Source organism: Ochotona princeps, chromosome 24 (assembly GCF_030435755.1).
Source record: "Ochotona princeps isolate mOchPri1 chromosome 24, mOchPri1.hap1, whole genome shotgun sequence".
Taxonomy (NCBI): Eukaryota; Metazoa; Chordata; class Mammalia; order Lagomorpha; family Ochotonidae; genus Ochotona; species Ochotona princeps.
In genome coordinates this window covers 26,402,465-26,426,784 of record NC_080855.1, presented here as the reverse complement: position 1 = coordinate 26,426,784, position 24,320 = coordinate 26,402,465, and the positions used below count along the sequence as shown (strand labels likewise).

General features: G+C 59.0%; 1 protein-coding gene across 1 annotated transcript; it reads right to left on the bottom strand.

Moving 5' to 3' along the window:
- Nucleotides 1–4,157: 4,157 nt before the first annotated feature.
- LOC101527563 (mucin-2) lies at nucleotides 4,158–23,610 on the bottom strand. Its single transcript, XM_058681100.1, has 13 exons — nucleotides 20,426–23,610; nucleotides 12,694–20,350; nucleotides 12,501–12,640; nucleotides 9,967–10,094; nucleotides 9,655–9,782; nucleotides 9,416–9,474; nucleotides 8,546–8,700; nucleotides 8,002–8,067; nucleotides 7,742–7,904; nucleotides 7,055–7,216; nucleotides 6,845–6,942; nucleotides 5,832–5,911; nucleotides 4,158–4,300 (listed from the first exon to the last, which is right to left on the bottom strand). The coding sequence occupies exons 1-13, from the start codon at nucleotides 23,608–23,610 to the stop codon at nucleotides 4,259–4,261; spliced, it is 12,063 nt and encodes a 4,020-aa protein (XP_058537083.1). The 3' UTR covers nucleotides 4,158–4,258.
- Nucleotides 23,611–24,320: the final 710 nt, after the last annotated feature.

Here is a 24,320-nt window from a genome sequence, read left to right as displayed (position 1 = left end):
AATATATATTTTTAAAAAGTATGCAGTGGTTTTACAGCATTTATTGAAACGCAGAACCCAACCAGGCCCAACCTGCGACCTTGGTGTAGGTGCTGAGCTGGCAGTGGAAGCTTGGCCTGGAGGGGTCCACTGTTGGCTCCTCCCTCCAGCTGTCCAGGTGGGGCTGGCAGTGGTGCCCAGCTTCCCACTCCTCTTCTGGAACATTCTGCTCCCCAACCTTCGCGGCGGCTTGGGGCTGGACCGCACCCGGCCTCGCCTGCCGGCTGCGGTCTGCACGGAGCACCTGCCGCTCCGTCCGGGGGAAGCTGTTGTTACCGCCCGAATCCACCAGAGGGCGCGCTGGTCCTGCTAAAGGAGTCCAGTGGTCAGTTGTCAGCTGCCCGCAGAGGCCGCCTCGTTGCGTTTCTGCTTCTCGCGCGGCTGTGCCGCTGCCCCTCCTCCAGCATCCGCAGCCTCTCCTGGAATCGTAATGTTGCCCAGCAACTGCCGCCTGCCCTGCCTTTTCACCTGCTGGCTTATTCTGGAATCTTCCATCCCGCGCCAGGGCCCCTCTCTCCCTATCTGTGCCCCATGAGAGGCTCGCTCGCTCTCTCTCTCTCTCTCTCTCTCTGGGGTCTCCAAGACAACCTGCGATGCTTGCAGGCTCAGCCGCATGGGAGAGCGGAGAGGGGGGCTGGGATGGGCGAGGCACCGCAGCCCAGGGTCTGTGAGGTCCCCATCTGCTGGGCTGTGAGCCCCACCCTCCCCAGCTCCGCCTCTGATGGCCACATCAGGTGCAAAAACCAAAGGAGCCCAAACGGTTCACGCAGCCCCTGGTGACACGGGTACACCTGAGTGCTAAGGCCACACCTTTGAGGATTTCAGCTCAATTCCAGGCACAGGCATGTCCAGGGCCAACTGGTCAGCCCCTGTGTGCCCCGAACGAGGTTGTTTCTCAGCCCTACATGGCAGGAAAGCTCTGAGCCACCCCCTGCCGCCACCACCACCCCTCTGGGGACCAGCCTGCCCATCTGAGCTGAGCTCCTGGCGAACTTCGGACTGCGATAATACTGAGTGGTGAGTCCGTTCCTGCCCGGGCAAGACTCTGGCCTCGTCAGGGTTGCTGTGGGGATCGCACACAACAGAGCTGGGCCACGCGCGACCTTTGCTCACATCTGCAGTGGCATGCAGAGGACAGCAGGCCAGGGGCCGCCTGGGCCGTTGGCGGGTCCTGCCCCGTGCGTCCTCAATCTGCACTCCTGGGCACCTGCCAGCCGGGAGACTAGCATCCCTGCTTGGGCTCTCAAAGGAGGGTGAGGGGGCTGGCAGTGGGGTAAGGGCCTCAGTGAGCCAGGGCCTAGGACTAGGTCATCCGGGGCTTCTCACAGGCCGGGTAAAACCCTAGACCGCCCCCTGCCACTGGCACCACAGCTTTGTGTCACTCCCTGTGGTCTCCCCATATCCCCCACTACCCCGACCCCCTGCCAACAGGTGCTGCACAAGGGTATGGCCATCAGACACGGAGCAGATGGGGACACGAGACCGTGGACCTGCAGCCACCAGGATTGGGCATTCAATAAACCTGTTGTCCCCATGGAGGTCACAGCTTTGGGGACTTTGTCACAGCAGTGGACATCAGACAGGCAAGCTGTCCTGGCAGCAGTTGCGGACAGCTGACCTGGAGCCTTTGGCAGGGCTCGTCTGGCTGGTGCCCGCCCGCCCTGCAGCAGCAGCCAGCCAGCCAGCCAGCCGGCGGGAGGGGCTGCGGGCACAGCCCTGGCCCTGCTCCTGGTTTCCCACCCCCCACCCCCGCTCTCAGCCCCCTCCCTCCCCAGCAGGGTGCTGGTCTTGCTTCACTGGGGTGCACCTCCCAGCCGCCCTTGACCTTGGTAAACCCTGGCTCCTGAGCTCCCGGCTTCCCCCCAGCTCCCCCTGGCTCCCCATCACCCCGCCCCGGCTCTCTGCTTCTCACCCTTGTCTCCCTCCAGGAGGCACCGAGCTAATCAGCCTGATGATCAGCCAAGTTCACTTCCATCCTCCTTGGCTCCCCTGCCAGTCCTGCTCTCAGCCCTACCCCCTCCTACTGTGCCCATCACGTCTGCCCAACATAGGGGGCAGGGGAGGGGTGCTGGAGGCTGAGACCTTCCTGCACGGGGTGGGGGGGGAGCCGTGCTCTGTTCTGAGGGAGAAGTCATGCTTTTCCCCCCACTCTGCACGCCTTGGGGATGGGCTGGTGGCTTCATCTTTTGGGGGGGGAGATTAGGTGAGGATCCTTAAAGTCCCAGTCTCATTCCAAGCTTGTCCCACCCTCGGGCCTCTGCTGGCACCTAAGGGTAAAGGGAACTTTACAGCCATCACCACCGCCCGCTGGGAGGAAGAGGAGAAAGACCAGGCGGCTGTGTTTATCCCCCAGTGAGCCCGGCTGCCCGGGCCTCTCAGCCTGTCCACTTCTAGCAGGGGAGGGCTTGATGGGAAGCAGAGAGGAAACCTGACCGAGACGATTTTGATCCAATTAAACCTCCCAGGCCTTGCTGGCATGGGCCGTGTGCCAGGCACGTAGGACCGGACGGGTGGAATAGGCACAGTGATGGAGGCAGACGCGAGAGATCAGTTAGAGGGTCATCATGGGGAGGGCTCCCCGGAGAAGTGGGGTTGGAGTGAGAGGCGGGCAGGGTCCAGAGAAGAGGCCCCCAAGAGCAGAGGGTGGGGGAGACGTGGGATAGAGCTAGGGGAAGGGGTTGTTGGGGTGGGTCTGGTGACCACACCCTGCAGTGTGGGTCTTGCTGTCCCAGGATGCCCGTGCTGGGGGCAGGGCAGCAGGGCCGGGCAAGCATGGCTGGCAGCAGGGTGGGCCTTGGGGAGAGCTCTGTGAGGCTGTCTCTGGGGTGCAGTGGGGGGGGCAGTGCTGGGTACAAGGTCAAGGGCTTGGGGATGCATCGGTCCAGATGGAAGCCGCTTCTCCAAGCTCAGCCGAGGAGGAAGTGGCCAAGGGCTGGGCTCGGGCAGCGATTGTGTTTGGTTGCTCCATTCGGCCTCTCTTGACTGCCCATGGTCAGAGTAGAAAGCAGGAAGGGGCCTGCGTGGGTGACACAGCCCCTACTGGGCCTTTTAAAATGGCCACCTCTGCTGGCCGAGGACACCCGGGGCCTGCGCGAGGCAGCAGGCAGCCCTGAGACTGAAGACATCTGAATTCAGTTTTAGGAGCCAAGGGTTTTGATGGCAAACAGGGTGAATGCACCCGGTGTTGGTCGGGAGGTTAGCGCTGGGAAAGGGAGCCTGCAGATGCGCGGAGTGGCCACGAGGGGGAAGCAGAATCCAGGGCCTGCTTGACTACACTGTGTCGGCTTAGGATACACACTGGTCTGCTTAGGCCGCATTGTGTCTGCTTAGGGTATCGGCGAGCCAGTGGCCCGAGGCAGAGACCTTGCAGAGCACCAGCAACCCTGAGCTGCTTGGCAGACGGTGGTGTGGCAGGACATCGGTTGTCAGCATGTTGAGGAACATCAGAAGCCAGCTGGGCCTTCTTGGGCAAATGCAAGACCAAGTCCAAATGGTCGGTGGCATTACTACCAGGGGGCTCCTGAGAAAGACCCCAAACCTCTGTCGTTTTAGATTCCCAGGTCTGCAGAGGGAACCCGGAGAACTTGGCTGTCCACAGTGGGAAGGCAGCTGCTATGGGCACGTAGCAGGTGGTTCCTGGTTGCAGCTGTCCATCTGACGGCCCCGAGTCCCTCGCTTCCTTCCCCAGCCCCCCGCTTCCTCCCCCAGCTCCCCGCTTCCTCCCCACCCTCAGCCCCGCGTCCCAGGGGGCTGGAGGAGAGCAGGATGGCAAGTGAGGCGGATCCCAGCATCAGAAGGCTCTCAATGGAACTCATGTGCACATACATTGTATTTACAAGGTCCAGTATTTACACACAAATGCCAGAGCTCATACAAATAAGAACTTTGAATAAAAATAATGCTATCTGTGTAAATCCAAAGGTGAAAGCTCTGTACTTAAATAGCAAGATCAGAAAGAGGGGAGGCTGGGAGAGCCCTGTGGGTGGGCGCTGTCCGCGGTGCTGACAGCGCTGGGGGAGCCTCTCTGGGGTGGAACAGCCTGGAGGCCTCGCCTGTCTTCATGACCAGTCGCCCCCCCCCCCCCCCCAGGAGCGCCCGTCTGTCCGTGGGCGCGGCCCCTGTGAGTTGCTCTGGGCGGGGAGGTGTTCTTCCAGGCTTCACTCTGGCCGGGGTTTCCTCACTCCCAGACTCCATGGCTCCCTGCCTCGCTGCCTTTGCCTCAGAAGGATGTCACTATCACCTCTGGCCTTTGGATTTGGATCTGGAGAGAGAGAAAGAGAGTGCAAGGTGAGGGCTGAGTTGGTGGTGCAGCAGGCAGAGCCGCCGCCAGTGACACCGGCATCCCACAGGAGTCCCTGACTGCTCCATTTCCTATCCAGTTCCCTGCTAATGCAGCCAGGAGAGCAGCAGAGGGTGGCCTAGTTGCTTGGGCCCCTGCCAGCCATGTGGGAGACCTGGAAGAAGCTCCTGGCTCCTCGGCTTCCAACAGCCCTGGCTTTTGTGGCCAACTGGGGAGTGAACGAGCAAATGGAAGGGTCCTCTCCCTCTTCCTCTCTCCACCTGCTTTCAAATAGATAAAAGCATCCTTCTAAGAAGCTGGGACTTGGGCAGCGCTCAGGTGTTGGGGGAGTGAATTAATGGGCAAGAGCTGTGTGCATGTGTGCCTCTCAATTAAATAAAAATAAATGCAGAATATTACAGGAGAAATGACTTCATGAGGAAATCATTGGACAAAACCAGACAGAGGGGGGACATTCCTGCAGCCAGTCATCCCAGACTCTTAAAAAAAATCAGTATATTGAAAAGGTGAGAGCCAGCGCTGGACGGATGACCCAAGAGATACAGTAAAAGGCAGAGAATGAAGACACTATATCCACATCTGAAAAAAGTGAGGGTAAAAGAACCTCCCTGTTGGACTGGGCAGTCTGGACACTGGGCAGCCTGGACACTGGGCAGCCTGGACACTGGGCAGTGTGATGGAATCCTTGTCCTTGTGTGGTGTGTCACAGCAGCATTGGGGGATGTGCTTGAGTACTTAGGGGTCAGGTGTTAAACTGTTTGCAACTGACTTCCAAATGATGCAGCAAAATTCAGTGGCTGGATCAAAATGAGAGGCAAATACATGATCAATGACAGATACCGAGAGAAGGTGGAGATGACAGAGATATAAGTAGATGAGTTAGAAGACAGATGACGGAGATGCTCAATGAGATGCAGAGTAGAGACAGGGACACATTAGATAGAGGTCATGTAGAGATGACAGGTGGGTCTACGGCCAAACCACCCTGAACGCGCCCGGTCTTGTCTGATCTCAGAAGCTGAGCAGGGTCAGGCCTGGTTAGTACCTGGATGGGAGAGATGATAGATGATGATACAGATGAAAGATGTATAAACAATAGCAGATAGCTGATGGATCGAATAGAAGGTAGAGGTGTTACATAGATAGATGGGTAGATAGATAACCAGGGAGAAAATATGGCAACACGCTGAACATGGTTATTTGTTGGGGGCAAGTCTGCCTTCCCAATAAACATAAATAAATCTTAAAAAAAATGGAAATGACTGAATCAGCTGGCCATCCAGGGCATAAAGTTGAGAAGAAAGCCCAGAGCCGGTGGCCTCGGGGGTCAGGGAGGGGAGACCCCACCTGCTCGTCCTCTTGGCTCAGCTCCCATGTCAGGTCTGACCTTGGGGATGGAAGACTGGACCAGCATACCAGGAGCAGGGGGTTGCTTTCCTGAGGATCCTACTGTGTGGGAAGGGCGATGGGGGGCACTCAAGGCTCCTCTTACCTTTCTGGTAGAGTCCACGTTGTTCAGGGAGGGCTGGAAGTTACTGTAGATGGAATTCACATAAACGGAGCCTTCTTGCTCTAGGAGAATGACACAGGCATGCAGGAGGTTAGAAAGATGGGATCCTCCCACTCTGAGCTTCCCTGGGGCAGTAGGTCATACCCCCCCACCCGCCACCAGGAAACCAAAAACGAAGGCCTAACTCCCCTAGCCCTGTAACCGCCCAACACCAGCCAGCGTCCTGAGGCTATGCATGTCCTGCTGAGTACATGTGTGGCTGCACTCCACAAGCTCTGATACCAAGAACTCGCTTTCCTTATCACGCCCCAGCACCTGCTGCCTGCCCTGAGGGTTTCATGCGTGATCTGTGAGTCATCTAGAAGCTTTAAAATCATTCTTTTTTTCCTCCCAAAAATGTGGGATTTTGAATTCTGTTGTCTTCCAGCAATATTTCTGCTGTGGGTTTCTAACTTACACTGACAGCCAGATCATGGAATCCGACTGAAAGAGGTGTTTGGGAATTCACTGAAACTTTTTCTAAGGACCTTGGGCGTGGACCGTTCTTACGTGTTTTCCACGTGCTCTTTAATGAGCCACGGAAGTGCGCACTTGCTGCCATGTTATGAGCTGTCCCTTAGCCCGGATGATGTGTGTCCTGCTTCATCTGTCCACCATAGAGTGATTCAGCAGGTGTGGTGGCCTCCACCCATCATGGAGTGATTCAGTAGGGGCTGTAGCTGATCTGCTAAATCATTACTTGGCATGATCCGTGCGGGCACAGTCAGCCACTTGTCCTAGCTCATCCTACCCAGCAGGAGGCGCTGTGTCCCGTGTCCTCCACCTTGTCTTGGGAACTCCCCAGTGGTCAAGTGCACCTGTTTGCTGATGCAATCCCAGGACCCTGCCACAGCCAGCAGTGGGCATGGAGAGAGATGCTTCACAGCCACGAGGCCCACCCCTGCCTCTCTGCTGGCTGTCACGTCCTCCCTCTGAGCCCCAGAGGAGGCCCATACCTTCGTTGAAGCCGAAGGAGACGTTTTGGAAGGTGCCAGCTCCCGAGCTGTCATCCTCTTCTTGCCATTGGTACAGCTCGGCCTCTCTGGCCCGCTGCCTGTTGATGGAGATGCCAGGGAGACCCCATGAGGAGCGGGCAGCAGGGACACAGCCTCGCCGGCTGCCCACCTCAAGAACCGGTGGGAGTGGGGATGGCCAGGGCGGCTTACCTTTGGACGGCCCGCCTGGAACGGAAGGCGAACACCAGCAGCCCCACGAAGACGATGAGCAGCAAGCCGCCTGCCCCCCCCATCAGCCCGTATACCAAGCTCTTGGAGGTGGCCCACTCGCAGGTGTCCCCACTGTACCAGTGCGTGTCCGTCATCAGGCATCTGGGAGGGGGCGGAAGAGTCAGAGGGGAAGTGGGGGTGGTGGCAGGGCCCCCCCTCCAGCTCAAAGCTTCTGCTGCGACGCGGTCCTGGAGCTTGGCGCGCTCCGCTCTCTGGGGTACAAGGACGATGGCTACCTTGCTCCTTCTCAGCTTCAGCCTACTCTCTGCTGAAGATCCAGCCTGGACTACCCCACCCACCCAACTACCAAAGCTCTTCCTTCCCTGCAGAGCTGCCCCCTTGAGTTCAGTTCCATAGGAGCTCCTCCTCCAGGAAACTTTCCCTGATGGGCTCCTGGGGTCTCCTCCCAGAGACACCCCCACCCTGCCTCGTCTCTCCATGGGTTGGCTGGTGCTTCTCCCATCCCATCTCTCTCTATTTTGCCAGCACCGCAGCTGCTCTTTCTTGGGTCTGTAGGGGCCTTGTCCTCCCTGGTGGACAGGGTAGAAGGGAAGTGGTTCCTGGGCTGGAGGTCAGGAGAGCTGCTGGGTCAGGTGGGGATGGGTGCTCAGGCGGTGGGATACTTACAAGCAGCGGGGGCCACTGCGTTGGAGCTGGCATTTCCCCATGTTGCAGTTCAGGGAGATGTTGAAGTCGGGCACGCAGGCTGAGATGCAGTACGCCTGCTCGTCCTTGTACTCCACCGTGAAGAAGTCGCTGTACTCTGAGCCTGCCTTCTGCTTGCAATCCTCTGTGTGGCACACAGGGGGGGCAGTAGCCATGAGCAGGGGAACCCTCCCAGCCTCCCCCACGAGCCCCCTTCCACAAGGGGGTCCCTGGTCACCCACCTTCGGGGTTGTAGTCTATGGTGAAGTTCTGCACCACCGTGGCCGTGGTGTTGAAGCACAGCAGGGCTAGGTGGGAGACAGGGGAGCCTCTTAGAGAACAGGCTGGGGTACAGTGTGTGAGTGACAGTGGGGAGCAAGGCTGTGGTGGATGAGGGACAGAAGGCCACTGGGGCGCACCCTCAGGGTGCGTGTGCGTGAGCGACAGCGGGGACCAGGCCATGGTGGATGAGGGGGATGAGGGATGTTGGGGTGGGGGCAGGGTCCCTTCCCTATCCCTGACTGCCTGTGTTCCCCGCACCACCTCCATGTGTCCTCTGCTGTCATCCCCCCACTGCACACCACATTTGGGAGTCAGCAGGTGCGTCCCACTTCCCCTGGCTGCACCTGTCTTGGCCTCCTCCCCTCTGCAGTTCTCAGGACCTTCCAGTTCTCGCTCAACTAGGCCCTTTCCACCACCTCCTCTCTCTCTTTCTTCCCTACCCCAGGGACAGAAGGGGGTTCTCCGAAGTCCCCGCCCCGCCCCAAGACCTCTCCCGGAAGTTACTGGAGCAGGTGTTGTTGCTGTTGTTAATCTGCACGGCCGTCACGTTCTTGATGATCTTCTCCACGGTCTCAGTGGCCTGCTGGAACACTTCCTTGTACTGAGTGGTGTAGTTGGCCTTCAGGATGACGTCATGTTCCACCACCACACTGCCAGGCCTTGGGGAGGAGGAGGGAGGGCTGTGGTCAGTACTGGGCAGTGGGGAGAGCCACGGACAATGAGGAAAATTGCAGGGGGAGTACTGCAGGGGCTGTGACTCCCCCAACCTTCTTCCCTTGGCTCACTTGGGGCGATGGGGGAGGGGGAGTCACATTGAGGCCACACAGCGGGGCCATGATCCACTTTGTAGAGTGACTGCTCCAGACTCAGAAACGGGGGTTTGAGGGGTGTTGAATGGAGAGGGTGGTCGGGTACCAGACTCTAAAGCAGTCAGGGGCCACAGGGCTGCAGCATGCCCAGCACAGCAGGGTACAGGAGGGAGGGTGTGGGAAAGGTCCTGGCAATGTCGATTGCCAGGAGGAGACCTGCTTGTGATGTGTGTATGTGTGTGTGCATGAGTATATGTGTTTGTGTGTGCTTGTGTCTCATGGGAGCACACACGTGACCTCAGCTCACCCACCATGTCAGAGAAGCAAGCAAGAAGCCCCAGCTGTTCACACCCCCACTGGGGGACAGCTCAGCAGGGGTCCTGTACCCCCAATGCTGCCCGTCACTTCCCCCAGGGGACCTCTGCAGCTTCCCCCCACAACCCTGCCCCCTCTGAGCCCCACCCCTTCTGAGCCCCAACCCCTCTGAACCCCACCCCCTCTGAGCCCCACCCCACTGAGCCCCAATCCCTCTGAACCCCACTCCCTCTGAGCCCTGGCTACTCACGACAGCCTTGTGATGTTGACCCCTTCAAACTGAGGGAGATCTTTGTAAATCTGCACCATCTGAAAGGCAGGGCACCGGATCAGTCCTGGTATCCCTGGAGCCCTACCTCCCCCTTTCGCTCCCTCCCAGTCCATCCCTGGGGGACACGGAGGAGCTGAGCAACAGGCAAGCAGGTGATTGCGTGATGAGAGGGTGACCCTCAGCAGCTCTCTTAAGCCTGGGAGGGGGCAGAGGCTCACTTGTTCTGTGAACGTCTCGTTGAACTTCTTGAATTCTTCTGACGACCGGTCCTGCAGCTGCTCGCTGTATGTCTCGCTGGTCACCGTTACAGACAACTCCACCGTCGCAGACACGACCTGGGGCGGCTCTGAGGGCAGCAGACAGGGGCACGGCTGGCTGAGTGGATCCACACCCCTCTTTCAGTTTTGGAAGCACTCTGCCCTCCAGTCCCTTGCTTTGTTCTGACTTGTTCCCAGTGAGTGGCTGGGAACTCGTGTGACTCCACTGGGAGGGGCCGGGGCTGGGGACAGGTGGCCCTGGGCACTGCTCACCTAAGTCAATGCTCTCCAGTACGTTCTCACATCGCTGTCCGTAGAAGGGAAGCTGGCACACACATTTGATTCCATCCCAGACGCCTTCATTCTCACAGATGATGCTGACATGCTGGCATCTGTCTCCACTGAAGTAGGAGGAGCAAACGCAGGCGCCGTTTATCCATTTCCCTCCATTCAGGCAGATGGCTGGAGGAGACAAGGCCTGGTTTAGCTGGGCAGTCCACACCCAGCACCCTGCCACCTGCAGAAGCCATCCTGACCAAAGCCCAGGGTCAGCTGGCCAGGGCCCCACATAGCAGGGCGGAGCCGGGGAGGCGGCACAGCTCCATGCTCCTGGCTCCCCCACAAGCGTCTGGCCAGGCTCCACGCTGTGTTTCGTCCATGCAGGCATAAGGGGAAATGCAAACATTTTGTGGGAAAATGAGCTGAACAGTCCCAGCTGCTGTTGTCAGACACACAGACAAAATTTAGAAATATCTTCATGGCTGTTTTCCTTAGACACATTTTTCAGGAACTTTTTGAAGAATGCCTCATAAGCATGAGATTTTGTTTTATTTTGCAGAAGACAAACTTTTGTTAAGATTTATTGTATTTATTTGGAAGGCAGAATGACAGAGAGATGTGTACACACACACACACACAGATCTACCCACTGGTTCACTTCGCAAGTAGCTGTGATGGTTGGGACTAAGGCAGGCTGAAGCCAGGGACTTGGAACTCCAGCTGGGTCTCCCCCGTGGATGCCAGGGCCCCAGGCTCTTGGGTCACCCTCTGCTGCCATCCCAGGCACATTAGTAGGAAGCAGAGCAGTGGAGACTGCAGCGCTAGTGTCACAAACAGGGACTTCACTCACTACCACATCAGACTACAATTCTGCTTTCTGGTCTACCTCCACCACCCTCAGCAGGACAAGGTCCCATCCATGATGGCCAAGTAACTTAGACTCTAGTTACGGGCTGTGGGGCCAAAATTTTTGGGACGGGGGGGGAGTGGGAGAGCTGAGACAAGAGGTTTCGGCCCATGGGGGAGGGGACCTGGAAACACTCCACCAGGCTCCTTCTCCCAGCCATGTTCCCCAAAATGTCAAGGGTCCAAGCCCAGCTTAGCCAGGAAGTGCCAGGGCAGCTGGGTGCTCACCTGTGGCCTAAGGCTCTGGGGGAGGGAAAGAAGGATCGACAGAGGTGGGTCCCTCTGCTTGCGTGGACATTAGAGCCTGGGGGTGGCTGCTTCCTGGGAGACATGGAGCCCAGGACTGCTACCTCAAGATACCCAGAGCCTCTTCTGAGAAGCAGCAAGCTCAGTGAGACAAAGAACCAGCCCTGGGAAAGCTGAGGCCAGAGCCCCGTGAAGGTGTGCAGACTGGCGAGAGGGCGGCAGAGAGCATCCCAAGGGCAGAGAGAGAAGGGAGATGCCCTGGGCGGAGTCACAGGTCGCCCCTCGTCTGTCCTTTCCCAGAGTCTGCCAGCCGTCTTGGTCTGACTATGAAGAAGACGGAGCCATGATGCCATGCTGTGCTGAGGAAGCAGTCTGTGACAGACCAGCAGGTGCAGCTGGAGCCAGCTCTCGCTCAGTGCAGGGATGGGGACAGAGCTGACACAGACAGCAGAGGACTAAAAGCAGTGACACACACAACTTGGGACAAGGGGAGTGCAGGGTGGACAGTGACACAAGCAGCAAAGGTGTGGAGAGTGACGCAGAGCTGGCAAGGGAGCTATGCTACTGAAGTACACACTCTCAAATCCAAACAACCCCCACAAGGCGATGCCAACCCACAAAGAGACAGCTGCAAAGGTGTGAAACTGCCAAGAGGGTCTGCCAGGTGGTGTAGCATGCTATACTTCAACCTGTGGCACAGGCCTACCATATGGGTGCTGCTTGGAGACCCGACTGCTTCACATTCAATCCAACTCCCTGCTGAAACCCCTGAGAAACCAGATGGTTTAATGGTTTGTGCTAATGTCACCGATATATATGAGAGACCCAGAAGAAGCTCCAGGCTCCTGATGGCAGACCACCGCAGCTTTGGCTGATACAACAATTCACAGAGAATACCAGGAAATGGAAGATCTCTAATCTCTCTCTCTCTCTCTCTCTCTCTCTCTCTCTCTCTCTCTCTCTCTCTCTCCCCCACTCTCCTGATGCATAACGCTACAATTTAATGATTAAATAAACAAATGTTAGGTATAAAAACAAAAATCCAAGGACAACTCAGTCAAGAATGTCAACAAAGGTCACATGACGGGAAATGCAGAGCAAAAAAGGAGAGGAAACGGGGAGGAAGAGTCAAGGAGGCAGGAGAGGTGAAATGTGAGCTGCCGGTAGAAATTCAGGCAGAGACACAGGGAACAGGATGAAACAGGTAAAGAGACACAAAAAGACAGAAAAAGGCTGGAAAAGAAGAAAAGTAAAATGGAAGACAAACATTGACAGGCATCAAAAAGGAAAATCCAAGAAATGCAAATAAATATAAAATTCAAAAGAAATTTGAACACAACACATACATGTGGTAGCAGAGGGCTCAGTTGAAGTACTGGTGGTGGGCGAAGACGTGGTGGTGGTCAGGGTAGTGGCCGTGGTGGTGGTTGTGGTGGAAGTTGTCGTAGTGCTGGCCGTAGTGGTCGGGGGCACAGTGGTCGTGGGAGTGCTTGCTGGTGCAGGCGTGGAGCTGGCACTGGTGGTGGGATCAGTGGTGGGGGGTGCGGTTGTGGTGAGCGTGGTGCTGACCACAGGAGTGGTGCTGGAGGGGGCCAAAGTCGTGGAAACTGTGCTGGTGGTAGGAACAGGTGTGGTGGTGACAAGGCTGGTCTCTGGTGACGAGGTGGCAGGGGTGGACGTTGGCACGGCAGTGGTTGGTGAGCTTGTGTCCACAGTTGGGGTAGGCGAAGGAGTAGTAGCAGCCATGGTGGTGGTGGCCATGGTGGCAGAAGTGGAGCTTTCAGTGCTAGCCGTGGTTGATGTGACAATGGATGTGCTGGAGGGTGCGCCAGTGGTCGAGGGCGTGCTTTCTGGTGTGGACATAGATGTTTCAGTGGTGGTGGGCTCAGGGGTGGTGGAGATTTCAGTGGTGAGGGTGGAGCTGAGCTCAGGGGTGTTGGTGGAGGGTTCCCAAGTTGTGGAAGCCGTGCTGGCCGTGCTGGTGGTGCGCTCGGGTGTGGTTGTGTCAGGGCTGGAGGCTGCTGACGAGGTGGCAAGGGTGGATGTTGGCACGGCAGTGGTCGGTTTGGTTGTCTCCACAGCGGTCGTAGGTTCAGGGGTGGTGGTGGCCGTGGTCATGTCTGTTGTGGCAGAAGTGGAGATTTCGGTGCTGGGCATGGTGGATGTGGATGTGGGTGTGCTGGAGGCCACGTCAGTGCTCATGGGAGTGCTTTCTGGCATGGGCGTGGAGGTGGCAGTGGTGGTGGGTTCAGGGGTGGTGGAGATTTCTGTGGTGAGTGTGGTGATCACAACAGAGCTAGTCGTAGAAGCTGTGCTGGCCAGGCTGGTCGTTGTCTCAGGTGTGGTGGTGACAGGGCTGGTCTCTGGCGACGAGGTGGCAGGGGTGGACGTTGGCACGGCAGTGGTTGGCGAGGAGGTGTCAAGAGTTGTCGTGGAAGGAGGAGTGGTGGTGGCCATTGTGGTGGCAGTGGTGTCTGAAGTGGAGCTTTCAGTGCTGGCCGTGGTTGATGTGACGAAGGGTGTGCTGGAGGGTGTGCCAGTGGTCGAGGGCGTGCTTTCGAGTGTGGACATAGATGTTTCAGGGGTGGTGGGCTCAGGGGTGGTGGAGATTTCTGTGGTGAGTGTGGTGATCACAACAGAGCTAATCGTAGAAGCTGTGCTGGCCAGGCTGGTCGTTGTCTCAGGTGTGGTGGTGACAGGGCTGGTCTCTGGCGACGAGGTGGCAGGGGTGGACGTTGGCACGGCCGTGGTTGGCGAGGAGGTGTCAAGAGTTGTCGTGGAAGGAGGAGTGGTGGTGGCCATTGTGGTGGCCATGGTGGCTGAAGTGGAGCTTTCAGTGCTGGCCGTGGTGGATGAGGGCATGGGTGTGCTGGAGGGTGCGCCAGTGGTCGAGGGCGTGCTTTCGAGTGTTGACATAGATGTGGCAGTGGTGGTGGGCTCAGGGGTGGTGGAGATTTCAGTGGTGAGGGTGGAGCTGAGCTCAGGGGTGTTGGTGGAGGGTGCCCAAGTTGTGGAAGCCGTGCTGGCCGTGCTGGTGGTGCGCTCGGGTGTGGTTGTGTCAGGGCTGGAGGCTGCTGACGAGGTGGCAAGGGTGGATGTTGGCACGGCAGTGGTCGGTTTGGTTGTCTCCACGGCGGTCGTAGGTTCAGGGGTGGTGGTGGCCGTGGTCATGTCTGTTGTGGCAGAAGTGGAGATTTCAGTGCTGGCCATGGTGGATGTGGACGTGGGTGTGCTGGAGGCCACGTCAGTGCTCATGGGAGTGCTTTCTGGCGTGGGCGTGGAGGTGGCAGTGGTGGTGGGTTCAGGGGTGGTGGAGATTTCTGTGGTGAGTGTGGTGATCACAACAGAGCTAGTCGTAGAAGCTGTGCTGGCCAGGCTGGTCATTGTCTCAGGTGTGGTGGTGACAGGACTAGTCTCTGGCGACGAGGTGGCAGGGGTGGACGTTGGCACAGCCGTGGTTGGTGAGCTTGTGTCCACAGTTGGGGTTGGCGAAGGAGTAGTAGCAGCCATGGTGGTGGTGGCCATGGTGGCTGAAGTGGAGCTTTCAGCGCTGGCTGTGGTTGATGTGACAATGGATGTGCTGGAGGGTGCGCCAGTGGTCGAGGGCGTGTTTTCTGGTGTGGGCATAGATGTGGCAGTGGTGGTGGGCTCCGGGGTGGTGGAGATTTCAGTGGTGAGGGTGGAGCTGAGCTCAGGGGTGTTGGTGGAGGGTGCCCAAGTTGTGGAAGCCGTGCTGGCCGTGCTGGTGGTGCGCTCGGGTGTGGTTGTGTCAGGGCTGGAGGCTGCTGACGAGGTGGCAAGGGTGGATGTTGGCACGGCAGTGGTCGGTTTGGTTGTCTCCACAGCGGTCGTAGGTTCAGGGGTGGTGGTGGCCGTGGTCATGTCTGTTGTGGCAGAAGTGGAGATTTCGGTGCTGGGCATGGTGGATGTGGATGTGGGTGTGCTGGAGGCCACGTCAGTGCTCATGGGAGTGCTTTCTGCCGTGGGCGTGGAGGTGGCAATGGTGGTGGGTTCAGGGGTGGTGGAGATTTCTGTGGTGAGTGTGGTGATCACAACAGAGCTGGTCGTAGAAGCTGTGCTGGCCAGGCTGGCCGTTGTCTCAGGTGTGGTGGTGACAGGGCTGGTCTCTGGCGACGAGGTGGCAGGGGTGGACGTTGGCACGGCAGTGGTTGGCGAGGAGGTGTCAAGAGTTGTCGTGGAAGGAGGAGTGGTGGTGGCCATTGTGGTGGCAGTGGTGTCAGAAGTGGAGCTTTCAGTGCTGGCCGTGGTTGATGTGACGAAGGGTGTGCTGGAGGGTGTGCCAGTGGTCGAGGGCGTGCTTTCAAGTGTGGACATAGATGTTTCAGGGGTGGTGGGCTCAGGGGTGGTGGAGATTTCTGTGGTGAGTGTGGTGATCACAACAGAGCTAATCGTAGAAGCTGTGCTGGCCAGGCTGGTCGTTGTCTCAGGTGTGGTGGTGACAGGGCTGGTCTCTGGCGACGAGGTGGCAGGGGTGGACGTTGGCACGGCCGTGGTTGGCGAGGAGGTGTCAAGAGTTGTCGTGGAAGGAGGAGTGGTGGTGGCCATTGTGGTGGCCATGGTGTCAGAAGTGGAGCTTTCAGTGCTGGCTGTGGTTGATGTGACGATGGGTGTGCTGGAGGGTGCGCCAGTGGTCGAGGGCGTGCTGTCTGGTGTGGACATAGATGTTTCAGTGGTGGTGGGCTCAGGGGTGGTGGAGACTTCAATGGTGAGGGTGGAGCTGAGCTCAGGGGTGTTGGTGGAGGGTGCCCAAGTTGTGGAAGCCGTGCTGGCCGTGCTGGTGGTGCGCTCGGGTGTGGTTGTGTCAGGGCTGGAGGCTGCTGACGAGGTGGCAAGGGTGGATGTTGGCACGGCAGTGGTCGGTTTGGTTGTCTCCACAGCGGTCGTAGGTTCAGGGGTGGTGGTGGCCGTGGTCATGTCTGTTGTGGCAGAAGTGGAGATTTCAGTGCTGGCCATGGTGGATGTGGACGTGGGTGTGCTGGAGGCCACGTCAGTGCTCATGGGAGTGCTTTCTGGCGTGGGCGTGGAGGTGGCAGTGGTGGTGGGTTCAGGGGTGGTGGAGATTTCTGTGGTGAGTGTGGTGATCACAACAGAGCTAGTCGTAGAAGCTGTGCTGGCCAGGCTGGTCATTGTCTCGGGTGTGGTGGTGACAGGACTAGTCTCTGGCGACGAGGTGGCAGGGGTGGACGTTGGCACAGCCGTGGTTGGTGAGCTTGTGTCCACAGTTGGGGTTGGCGAAGGAGTAGTAGCAGCCATGGTGGTGGTGGCCATGGTGGCTGAAGTGGAGCTTTCAGTGCTGGCCATGGTGGATGTGGATGTGGGTGTGCTGGAGGCCACGTCAGTGCTCATGGGAGTGCTTTCTGCCGTGGGCGTGGAGGTGGCAATGGTGGTGGGTTCAGGGGTGGTGGAGATTTCTGTGGTGAGTGTGGTGATCACAACAGAGCTGGTCGTAGAAGCTGTGCTGGCCAGGCTGGCCGTTGTCTCAGGTGTGGTGGTGACAGGGCTGGTCTCTGGCGACGAGGTGGCAGGGGTGGACGTTGGCACGGCAGTGGTTGGCGAGGAGGTGTCAAGAGTTGTCGTGGAAGGAGGAGTGGTGGTGGCCATTGTGGTGGCAGTGGTGTCAGAAGTGGAGCTTTCAGTGCTGGCCGTGGTGGATGTGACGTTGGGTGTGCTGGAGGGTGCGCCAGTGGTCGAGGGCGTGCTTTCTGGTGTGGACATAGATGTTTCAGTGGTGGTGGGCTCAAGGGTGGTGGAGATTTCAGTGGTGAGTGTGGAGCTGAGCTCAGGGGTGTTGGTGAAGGGTGCCCAAGTTGTGGAAGCCGTGCTGGCCGTGCTGATGGTGCGCTCGGGTGTGGTTGTGTCAGGGCTGGAGGCTGCTGACGAGGTGGCAAGGGTGGATGTTGGCACGGCAGTGGTCGGTTTGGTTGTCTCCACAGCGGTCGTAGGTTCAGGGGTGGTGGTGGCCGTGGTCATGTCTGTTGTGGCAGAAGTGGAGATTTCAGTGCTGGCCATGGTGGATGTGGACGTGGGTGTGCTGGAGGCCACGTCAGTGCTCATGGGAGTGCTTTCTGGCGTGGGCGTGGAGGTGGCAGTGGTGGTGGGTTCAGGGGTGGTGGAGATTTCTGTGGTGAGTGTGGTGATCACAACAGAGCTAGTCGTAGAAGCTGTGCTAGCCAGGCTGGTCATTGTCTCAGGTGTGGTGGTGACAGGGCTAGTCTCTGGCGACGAGGTGGCAGGGGTGGACGTTGGCACAGCCGTGGTTGGTGAGCTTGTGTCCACAGTTGGGGTTGGCGAAGGAGTAGTAGCAGCCATGGTGGTGGTGGCCATGGTGGCTGAAGTGGAGCTTTCAGTGCTGGCCGTGGTGGATGAGGGCATGGGTGTGCTGGAGGGTGCGCCAGTGGTTGAGGGCGTGTTTTCTGGTGTGGGCATAGATGTGGCAGTGGTGGTGGGCTCAGGGGTGGTGGAGATTTCAGTGGTGAGTGTGGAGCTGAGCTCAGGGGTGTTGGTGAAGGGTGCCCAAGTTGTGGAAGCCGTGCTGGCCGTGCTGGTGGTGCGCTCGGGTGTGGTTGTGTCAGGGCTGGAGGCTGCTGACGAGGTGGCAAGGGTGGATGTTGGCACGGTAGTGGTCGGTTTGGTTGTCTCCACAGCGGTCGTAGGTTCAGGGGTGGTGGTGGCCGTGGTCATGTCTGTTGTGGCAGAAGTGGAGATTTCGGTGCTGGGCATGGTGGATGTGGATGTGGGTGTGCTGGAGGCCACGTCAGTGCTCATGGGAGTGCTTTCTGGCGTGGGCGTGGAGGTGGCAGTGGTGGTGGGTTCAGGGGTGGTGCTTTCTGTGGTGAGTGTGGTGATCTCAACAGAGCTAATCGTAGAAGCTGTGCTGGCCAGGCTGGTCGTTGTCTCGGGTGTGGTGGTGACAGGGCTGGTCTCTGGCGACGAGGTGGCAGGGGTGGACGTTGGCACGGCCGTGGTTGGCGAGGAGGTGTCCACAGTTGGGGTAGGCGAAGGAGTAGTAGCAGCCATGGTGGTGGTGGCCATGGTGGCTGAAGTGGAGCTTTCAGTGCTGGCTGTGGTTGATGTGACGATGGGTGTGCTGGAGGGTGCGCCAGTGGTTGAGGGCGTGTTTTCTGGTGTGGCCGTAGATGTGGCAGTGGTGGTGGGCTCAGGGGTGGTGGAGATTTCAGTGGTGAGGGTGGAGCTGAGCTCAGGGGTGTTGGTGGAGGGTGCCCAAGTTGTGGAAGCCGTGCTGGCCGTGCTGGTGGTGCGCTCGGGTGTGGTTGTGTCAGGGCTGGAGGCTGCTGACGAGGTGGCAAGGGTGGATGTTGGCACGGCAGTGGTCGGTTTGGTTGTCTCCACAGCGGTTGTAGGTTCAGGGGTGGTGGTGGCCGTGGTCATGTCTGTTGTGGCAGAAGTGGAGATTTCGGTGCTGGCCATGGTGGATGTGGACGTGGGTGTGCTGGAGGCCACGTCAGTGCTCATGGGAGTGCTTTCTGGCGTGGGCGTGGAGGTGGCAGTGGTGGTGGGTTCAGGGGTGGTGGAGATTTCTGTGGTGAGTGTGCTGCTCACAACAGAGCTAGCGGTGGAGGATTCCCTAGTCGTAGAAGCTGTGCTGGCCAGGCTGGTCGTTGTCTCGGGTGTGGTGGTGACAGGGCTGGTCTCTGGCGACGAGGTGGCAGGGGTGGACGTTGGCACGGCCGTGGTTGGTGAGCTTGTGTCCACAGTTGGGGTAGGCGAAGGAGTAGTAGCAGCCATGGTGGTGGTGGCCATGGTGGCTGAAGTGGAGCTTTCAGTGCTGGCCGTGGTGGATGAGGGCATGGGTGTGCTGGAGGGTGCGCCAGTGGTCGAGGGCGTGCTGTCTGGTGTGGACATAGATGTTTCAGTGGTGGTGGGCTCAGGGGTGGTGGAGACTTCTGTAGTGAGTGTGGAGCTGAGCTCAGGGGTGTTGGTGGAGGGTGCCCAAGTTGTGGAAGCCGTGCTGGCCGTGCTGGTGGTGCACTCGGGTGTGGTTGTGTCAGGGCTGGAGGCTGCTGACGAGGTGGCAAGGGTGGATGTTGGCACGGCAGTGGTCGGTTTGGTTGTCTCCACAGCGGTCGTAGGTTCAGGGGTGGTGGTGGCCGTGGTCATGTCTGTTGTGGCAGAAGTGGAGATTTCGGTGCTGGCCATGGTGGATGTGGACGTGGGTGTGCTGGAGGCCACGTCAGTGCTCATGGGAGTGCTTTCTGGCGTGGGCGTGGAGGTGGCAGTGGTGGTGGGTTCAGGGGTGGTGGAGATTTCTGTGGTGAGTGTGGTGATCACAACAGAGCTAGTCGTAGAAGCTGTGTTGGCCAGGCTGGTCGTTGTCTCAGGTGTGGTGGTGACAGGGCTGGTCTCTGACGACGAGGTGGCAGGGGTGGACGTTGGTACGGCAGTGGTTGGTGAGCTTGTGTCCACAGTTGGGGTAGGCAAAGGAGTAGTAGCAGCCATGGTGGTGGTGGCCATGGTGGCTGAAGTGGAGCTTTCAGTGCTGGCCGTGGTGGATGAGGGCATGGGTGTGCTGGAGGGTGCGCCAGTGGTCGAGGGCATGTTGTCTGGTGTGGACATAGATGTGGCAGTGGTGGTGGGCTCAGGGGTGGTGGAGACTTCTGTGGTGAGTGTGGAGCTGAGCTCAGGGGTGTTGGTGGAGGGTGCCCAAGTTGTGGAAGCCGTGCTGGCCGTGCTGGTGGTGCGCTCGGGTGTGGTTGTGTCAGGGCTGGAGGCTGCTGACGAGGTGGCAAGGGTGGATGTTGGCACGGCAGTGGTCGGTTTGGTTGTCTCCACAGCGGTCGTAGGTTCAGGGGTGGTGGTGGCCGTGGTCATGTCTGTTGTGGCAGAAGTGGAGATTTCGGTGCTGGGCATGGTGGATGTGGACGTGGGTGTGCTGGAGGCCACGTCAGTGCTCATGGGAGTGCTTTCTGGCGTGGGCGACGAGGTGGCAGTGGTGGTGGGTTCAGGGGTGGTGGAGATTTCTGTGGTGAGTGTGGTGATCACAACAGAGCTGGTCGTAGAAGCTGTGCTGGCCAGGCTGGTCGTTGTCTCAGGTGTGGTGGTGACAGAGCTGGTCTCTGGCGACGAGGTGGCAGGGGTGGACGTTGGCACGGCAGTGGTTGGAGAGGAGGTGTCAAGAGTTGTCGTTGAAGGAGGAGTTGTGGTGGCAATTGTGGTGGCCATGGTGGCTGAAGTGGAGCTTTCAGTGCTGGCCGTGGTGGATGAGGGCATGGGTGTGCTGGAGGGTGCGCCAGTGGTCGAGGGCGTGCTGTTTGGTATTGACATAGATGTAGCAGTGGTGGTGGGCTCAGGGGTGTTGGAGAATTCTGTGGTGAGGGTGGAGCTGAGCTCAGGGGTGTTGGTGGAGGGTGCCCAAGTTGTGGAAGCCGTGCTGGCCGTGCTGGTGGTGCGCTCGGGTGTGGTTGTGTCAGGGCTGGAGGCTGCTGACGAGGTGGCAAGGGTGGATGTTGGCACGGCAGTGGTCGGTTTTGTTGTCTCCACAGCGGTTGTAGGTTTAGGGGTGGTGGTGGCCGTGGTCATGTCTGTTGTGGCAGAAGTGGAGATTTCGGTGCTGGGCATGGTGGCTGTGGACGTGGGTGTGCTGGAGGCCACGTCAGTGCTCATGGGAGTGCTTTCTGGCGTGGGCGTGGAGGTGGCAGTGGTGGTGGGTTCAGGGGTGGTGGAGATTTCTGTGGTGAGTGTGGTGATCACAACAGAGCTAGTCGTAGAAGCTGTGCTGGCCAGGCTGGTCGTTGTCTCAGGTGTGGTGGTGACATGGCTGGTCTCTGGCGACGAGGTGGCAGGGGTGGACGTTGGCACGGCAGTGGTTGGTGAGCTTGTGTCCACAGTTGGGGTAGGCGAAGGAGTAGTAGCAGCCATGGTGGTGGTGGCCATGGTGGCTGAAGTGGAGCTTTCAGTGCTGGCCGTGGTGGATGAGGGCATGGGTGTGCTGGAGGGTGCGCCAGTGGTCGAGGGCATGTTGTCTGGTGTGGACATAGATGTTTCAGTGGTGGTGGGCTCAAGGGTGGTGGAGACTTCTGTAGTGAGTGTGGAGCTGAGCTCAGGGGTGTTGGTGGAGGGTGCCCAAGTTGTGGAAGCCGTGCTGGCCGTGCTGGTCGTGCGCTCGGGTGTGGTTGTGTCAGGGCTGGAGGCTGCTGACGAGGTGGCAAGGGTGGATGTTGGCACGGCAGTGGTCGGTTTGGTTGTCTCCACAGCGGTCGTAGGTTCAGGGGTGGTGGTGGCCGTGGTCATGTCTGTTGTGGCAGAAGTGGAGATTTCGGTGCTGGCCATGGTGGATGTGGACGTGGGTGTGCTGGAGGCCACGTCAGTGCTCATGGGAGTGCTTTCTGGCGTGGGCGTGGAGGTGGCAGTGGTGGTGGGTTCAGGGGTGGTGGAGATTTCTGTGGTGAGTGTGGTGATCACAACAGAGCTAGTCGTAGAAGCTGTGCTGGCCAGGCTGGTCGTTGTCTCAGGTGTGATGGTGACAGGGCTGGTCTCTGGCGACGAGGTGGCAGGGGTGGACGTTGGCACGGCAGTGGTTGGTGAGCTTGTGTCCACAGTTGGGGTAGGCGAAGGAGTAGTAGCAGCCATAGTGGTGGTGGCCATGGTGGCTGAAGTGGAGCTTTCAGTGCTGGCCGTGGTAGATGAGGGCATGGGTGTGCTGGAGGGTGCGCCAGTGGTTGAGGGCATGTTGTCTGGTGTGGACATAGATGTGGCAGTGGTGGTGGGCTCAGGGGTGGTGGAGACTTCTGTGGTGAGTGTGGAGCTGAGCTCAGGGGTGTTGGTGGAGGGTGCCCAAGTTGTGGAAGCCGTGCTGGCCGTGCTGGTGGTGCGCTCGGGTGTGGTTGTGTCAGGGCTGGAGGCTGCTGACGAGGTGGCAAGGGTGGATGTTGGCACGGCAGTGGTCGGTTTGGTTGTCTCCACAGCGGTCGTAGGTTCAGGGGTGGTGGTGGCCGTGGTCATGTCTGTTGTGGCAGAAGTGGAGATTTCGGTGCTGGGCATGGTGGATGTGGACGTGGGTGTGCTGGAGGCCACGTCAGTGCTCATGGGAGTGCTTTCTGGCGTGGGCGTGGAGGTGGCAGTGGTGGTGGGTTCAGGGGTGGTGGAGATTTCTGTGGTGAGTGTGGTGATCACAACAGAGCTAGTCGTAGAAGCTGTGTTGGCCAGGCTGGTCGTTGTCTCAGGTGTGGTGGTGACATGGCTGGTCTCTGGCGACGAGGTGGCAGGGGTGGACGTTGGCACGGCAGTGGTTGGTGAGCTTGTGTCCACAGTTGGGGTAGGCGAAGGAGTAGTAGCAGCCATGGTGGTGGTGGCCATGGTGGCTGAAGTGGAGCTTTCAGTGCTGGCCGTGGTGGATGAGGGCATGGGTGTGCTGGAGGGTGCGCCAGTGGTCGAGGGCGTGCTGTTTGGTATTGACATAGATGTAGCAGTGGTGGTGGGCTCAGGGGTGGTGGAGACTTCTGTGGTGAGTGTGGAGCTGAGCTCAGGGGTGTTGGTGGAGGGTGCCCAAGTTGTGGAAGCCGTGCTGGCCGTGCTGGTGGTGCGCTCGGGTGTGGTTGTGTCAGGGCTGGAGGCTGCTGACGAGGTGGCAAGGGTGGATGTTGGCACGGCAGTGGTCGGTTTGGTTGTCTCCACAGCGGTCGTAGGTTCAGGGGTGGTGGTGGCCGTGGTCATGTCTGTTGTGGCAGAAGTGGAGATTTCGGTGCTGGGCATGGTGGATGTGGACGTGGGTGTGCTGGAGGCCACGTCAGTGCTCATGGGAGTGCTTTCTGGCGTGGGCGTGGAGGTGGCAGTGGTGGTGGGTTCAGGGGTGGTGGAGATTTCTGTGGTGAGTGTGGTGATCACAACAGAGCTAGTCGTAGAAGCTGTGTTGGCCAGGCTGGTCGTTGTCTCAGGTGTGGTGGTGACAGGGCTGGTCTCTGGCGACGAGGTGGCAGGGGTGGACGTTGGTACGGCAGTGGTTGGTGAGCTTGTGTCCACAGTTGGGGTAGGCGAAGGAGTAGTAGCAGCCATGGTGGTGGTGGCCATGGTGGCTGAAGTGGAGCTTTCAGTGCTGGCCGTGGTGGATGAGGGCATGGGTGTGCTGGAGGGTGCGCCAGTGGTCGAGGGCGTGCTGTCTGGTGTGGGCATAGATGTGGCAGTGGTGGTGGGCTCAGGGGTGGTGGAGAATTCTGTGGTGAGGGTGGAGCTGAGCTCAGGGGTGTTGGTGGAGGGTGCCCAAGTTGTGGAAGCCGTGCTGGCCGTGCTGGTGGTGCGCTCGGGTGTGGTTGTGTCAGGGCTGGAGGCTGCTGACGAGGTGGCAAGGGTGGATGTTGGCACGGCAGTGGTCGGTGAGGTTGTCTCCACAGTGGTCGTAGGCTCAGGGGTGGTGGTGGCCGTGGTCATGTCTGTTGTGGCAGAAGTGGAGATTTCGGTGCTGGCCATGGTGGATGTGGACGTGGGTGTGCTGGAGGCCACGTCAGTGCTCATGGGAGTGCTTTCTGGCGTGGGTGTGGAGGTGGCAGTGATGGTGGGTTCAGCGGTGGTGGAGATTTCTGTGGTGAGTGTGGTGATCACAACAGAGCTGGCGGTGGAGGATTCCCTTGTCGTAGAAGCTGCGCTGGCCAGGCTGATCGTTGTCTCAGGTGTGCTTGTGATAGGGCTGGTCTCTGGCGACGAGGTGACAGGGGTGGACCTTGGCACGGCAGTTGTTGGTGACGAAGTGTCCAGAGTTGTCATGGGAGGAGGAGTGGTGGTGGCCATTGTGGTGGCAGTGGTGTCAGAGGTGGAGCTTTCAGTGCTGGCCGTGGTGGATGAGGGCCTGGGTGTGCTGGAGGGTGCGCCAGTGGTTGAGGGCATGTTGTCTGGTGTTGACATAGATGTTTCAGTGGTGGTGGGCTCAAGGGTGGTGGAGATTTCAGTGGTAAGGGTGGAGCTGAGCTCAGGGGTGTTGGTGGAGGGTGCCCAAGTTGTGGAAGCCGTGCTGGTGGTGGGCACAGGTATGGAGGTGATAGGACTTGAGGCTGCTGACGAGGTGGCAGAGCTGGACGTTTGCACGGCAGTGGTTGGTGAGGAGGTGTCAAGAGTTGTCATGGGAGGAGGAGTGGTGGTGGCCATTGTGGTGGCAGTCGTGTCAGAGGTGAAGCTTTCAGTGTTGGCCATGGTGGATGTGGGCATGAGTGTGCTGGATGGTTCTTCAG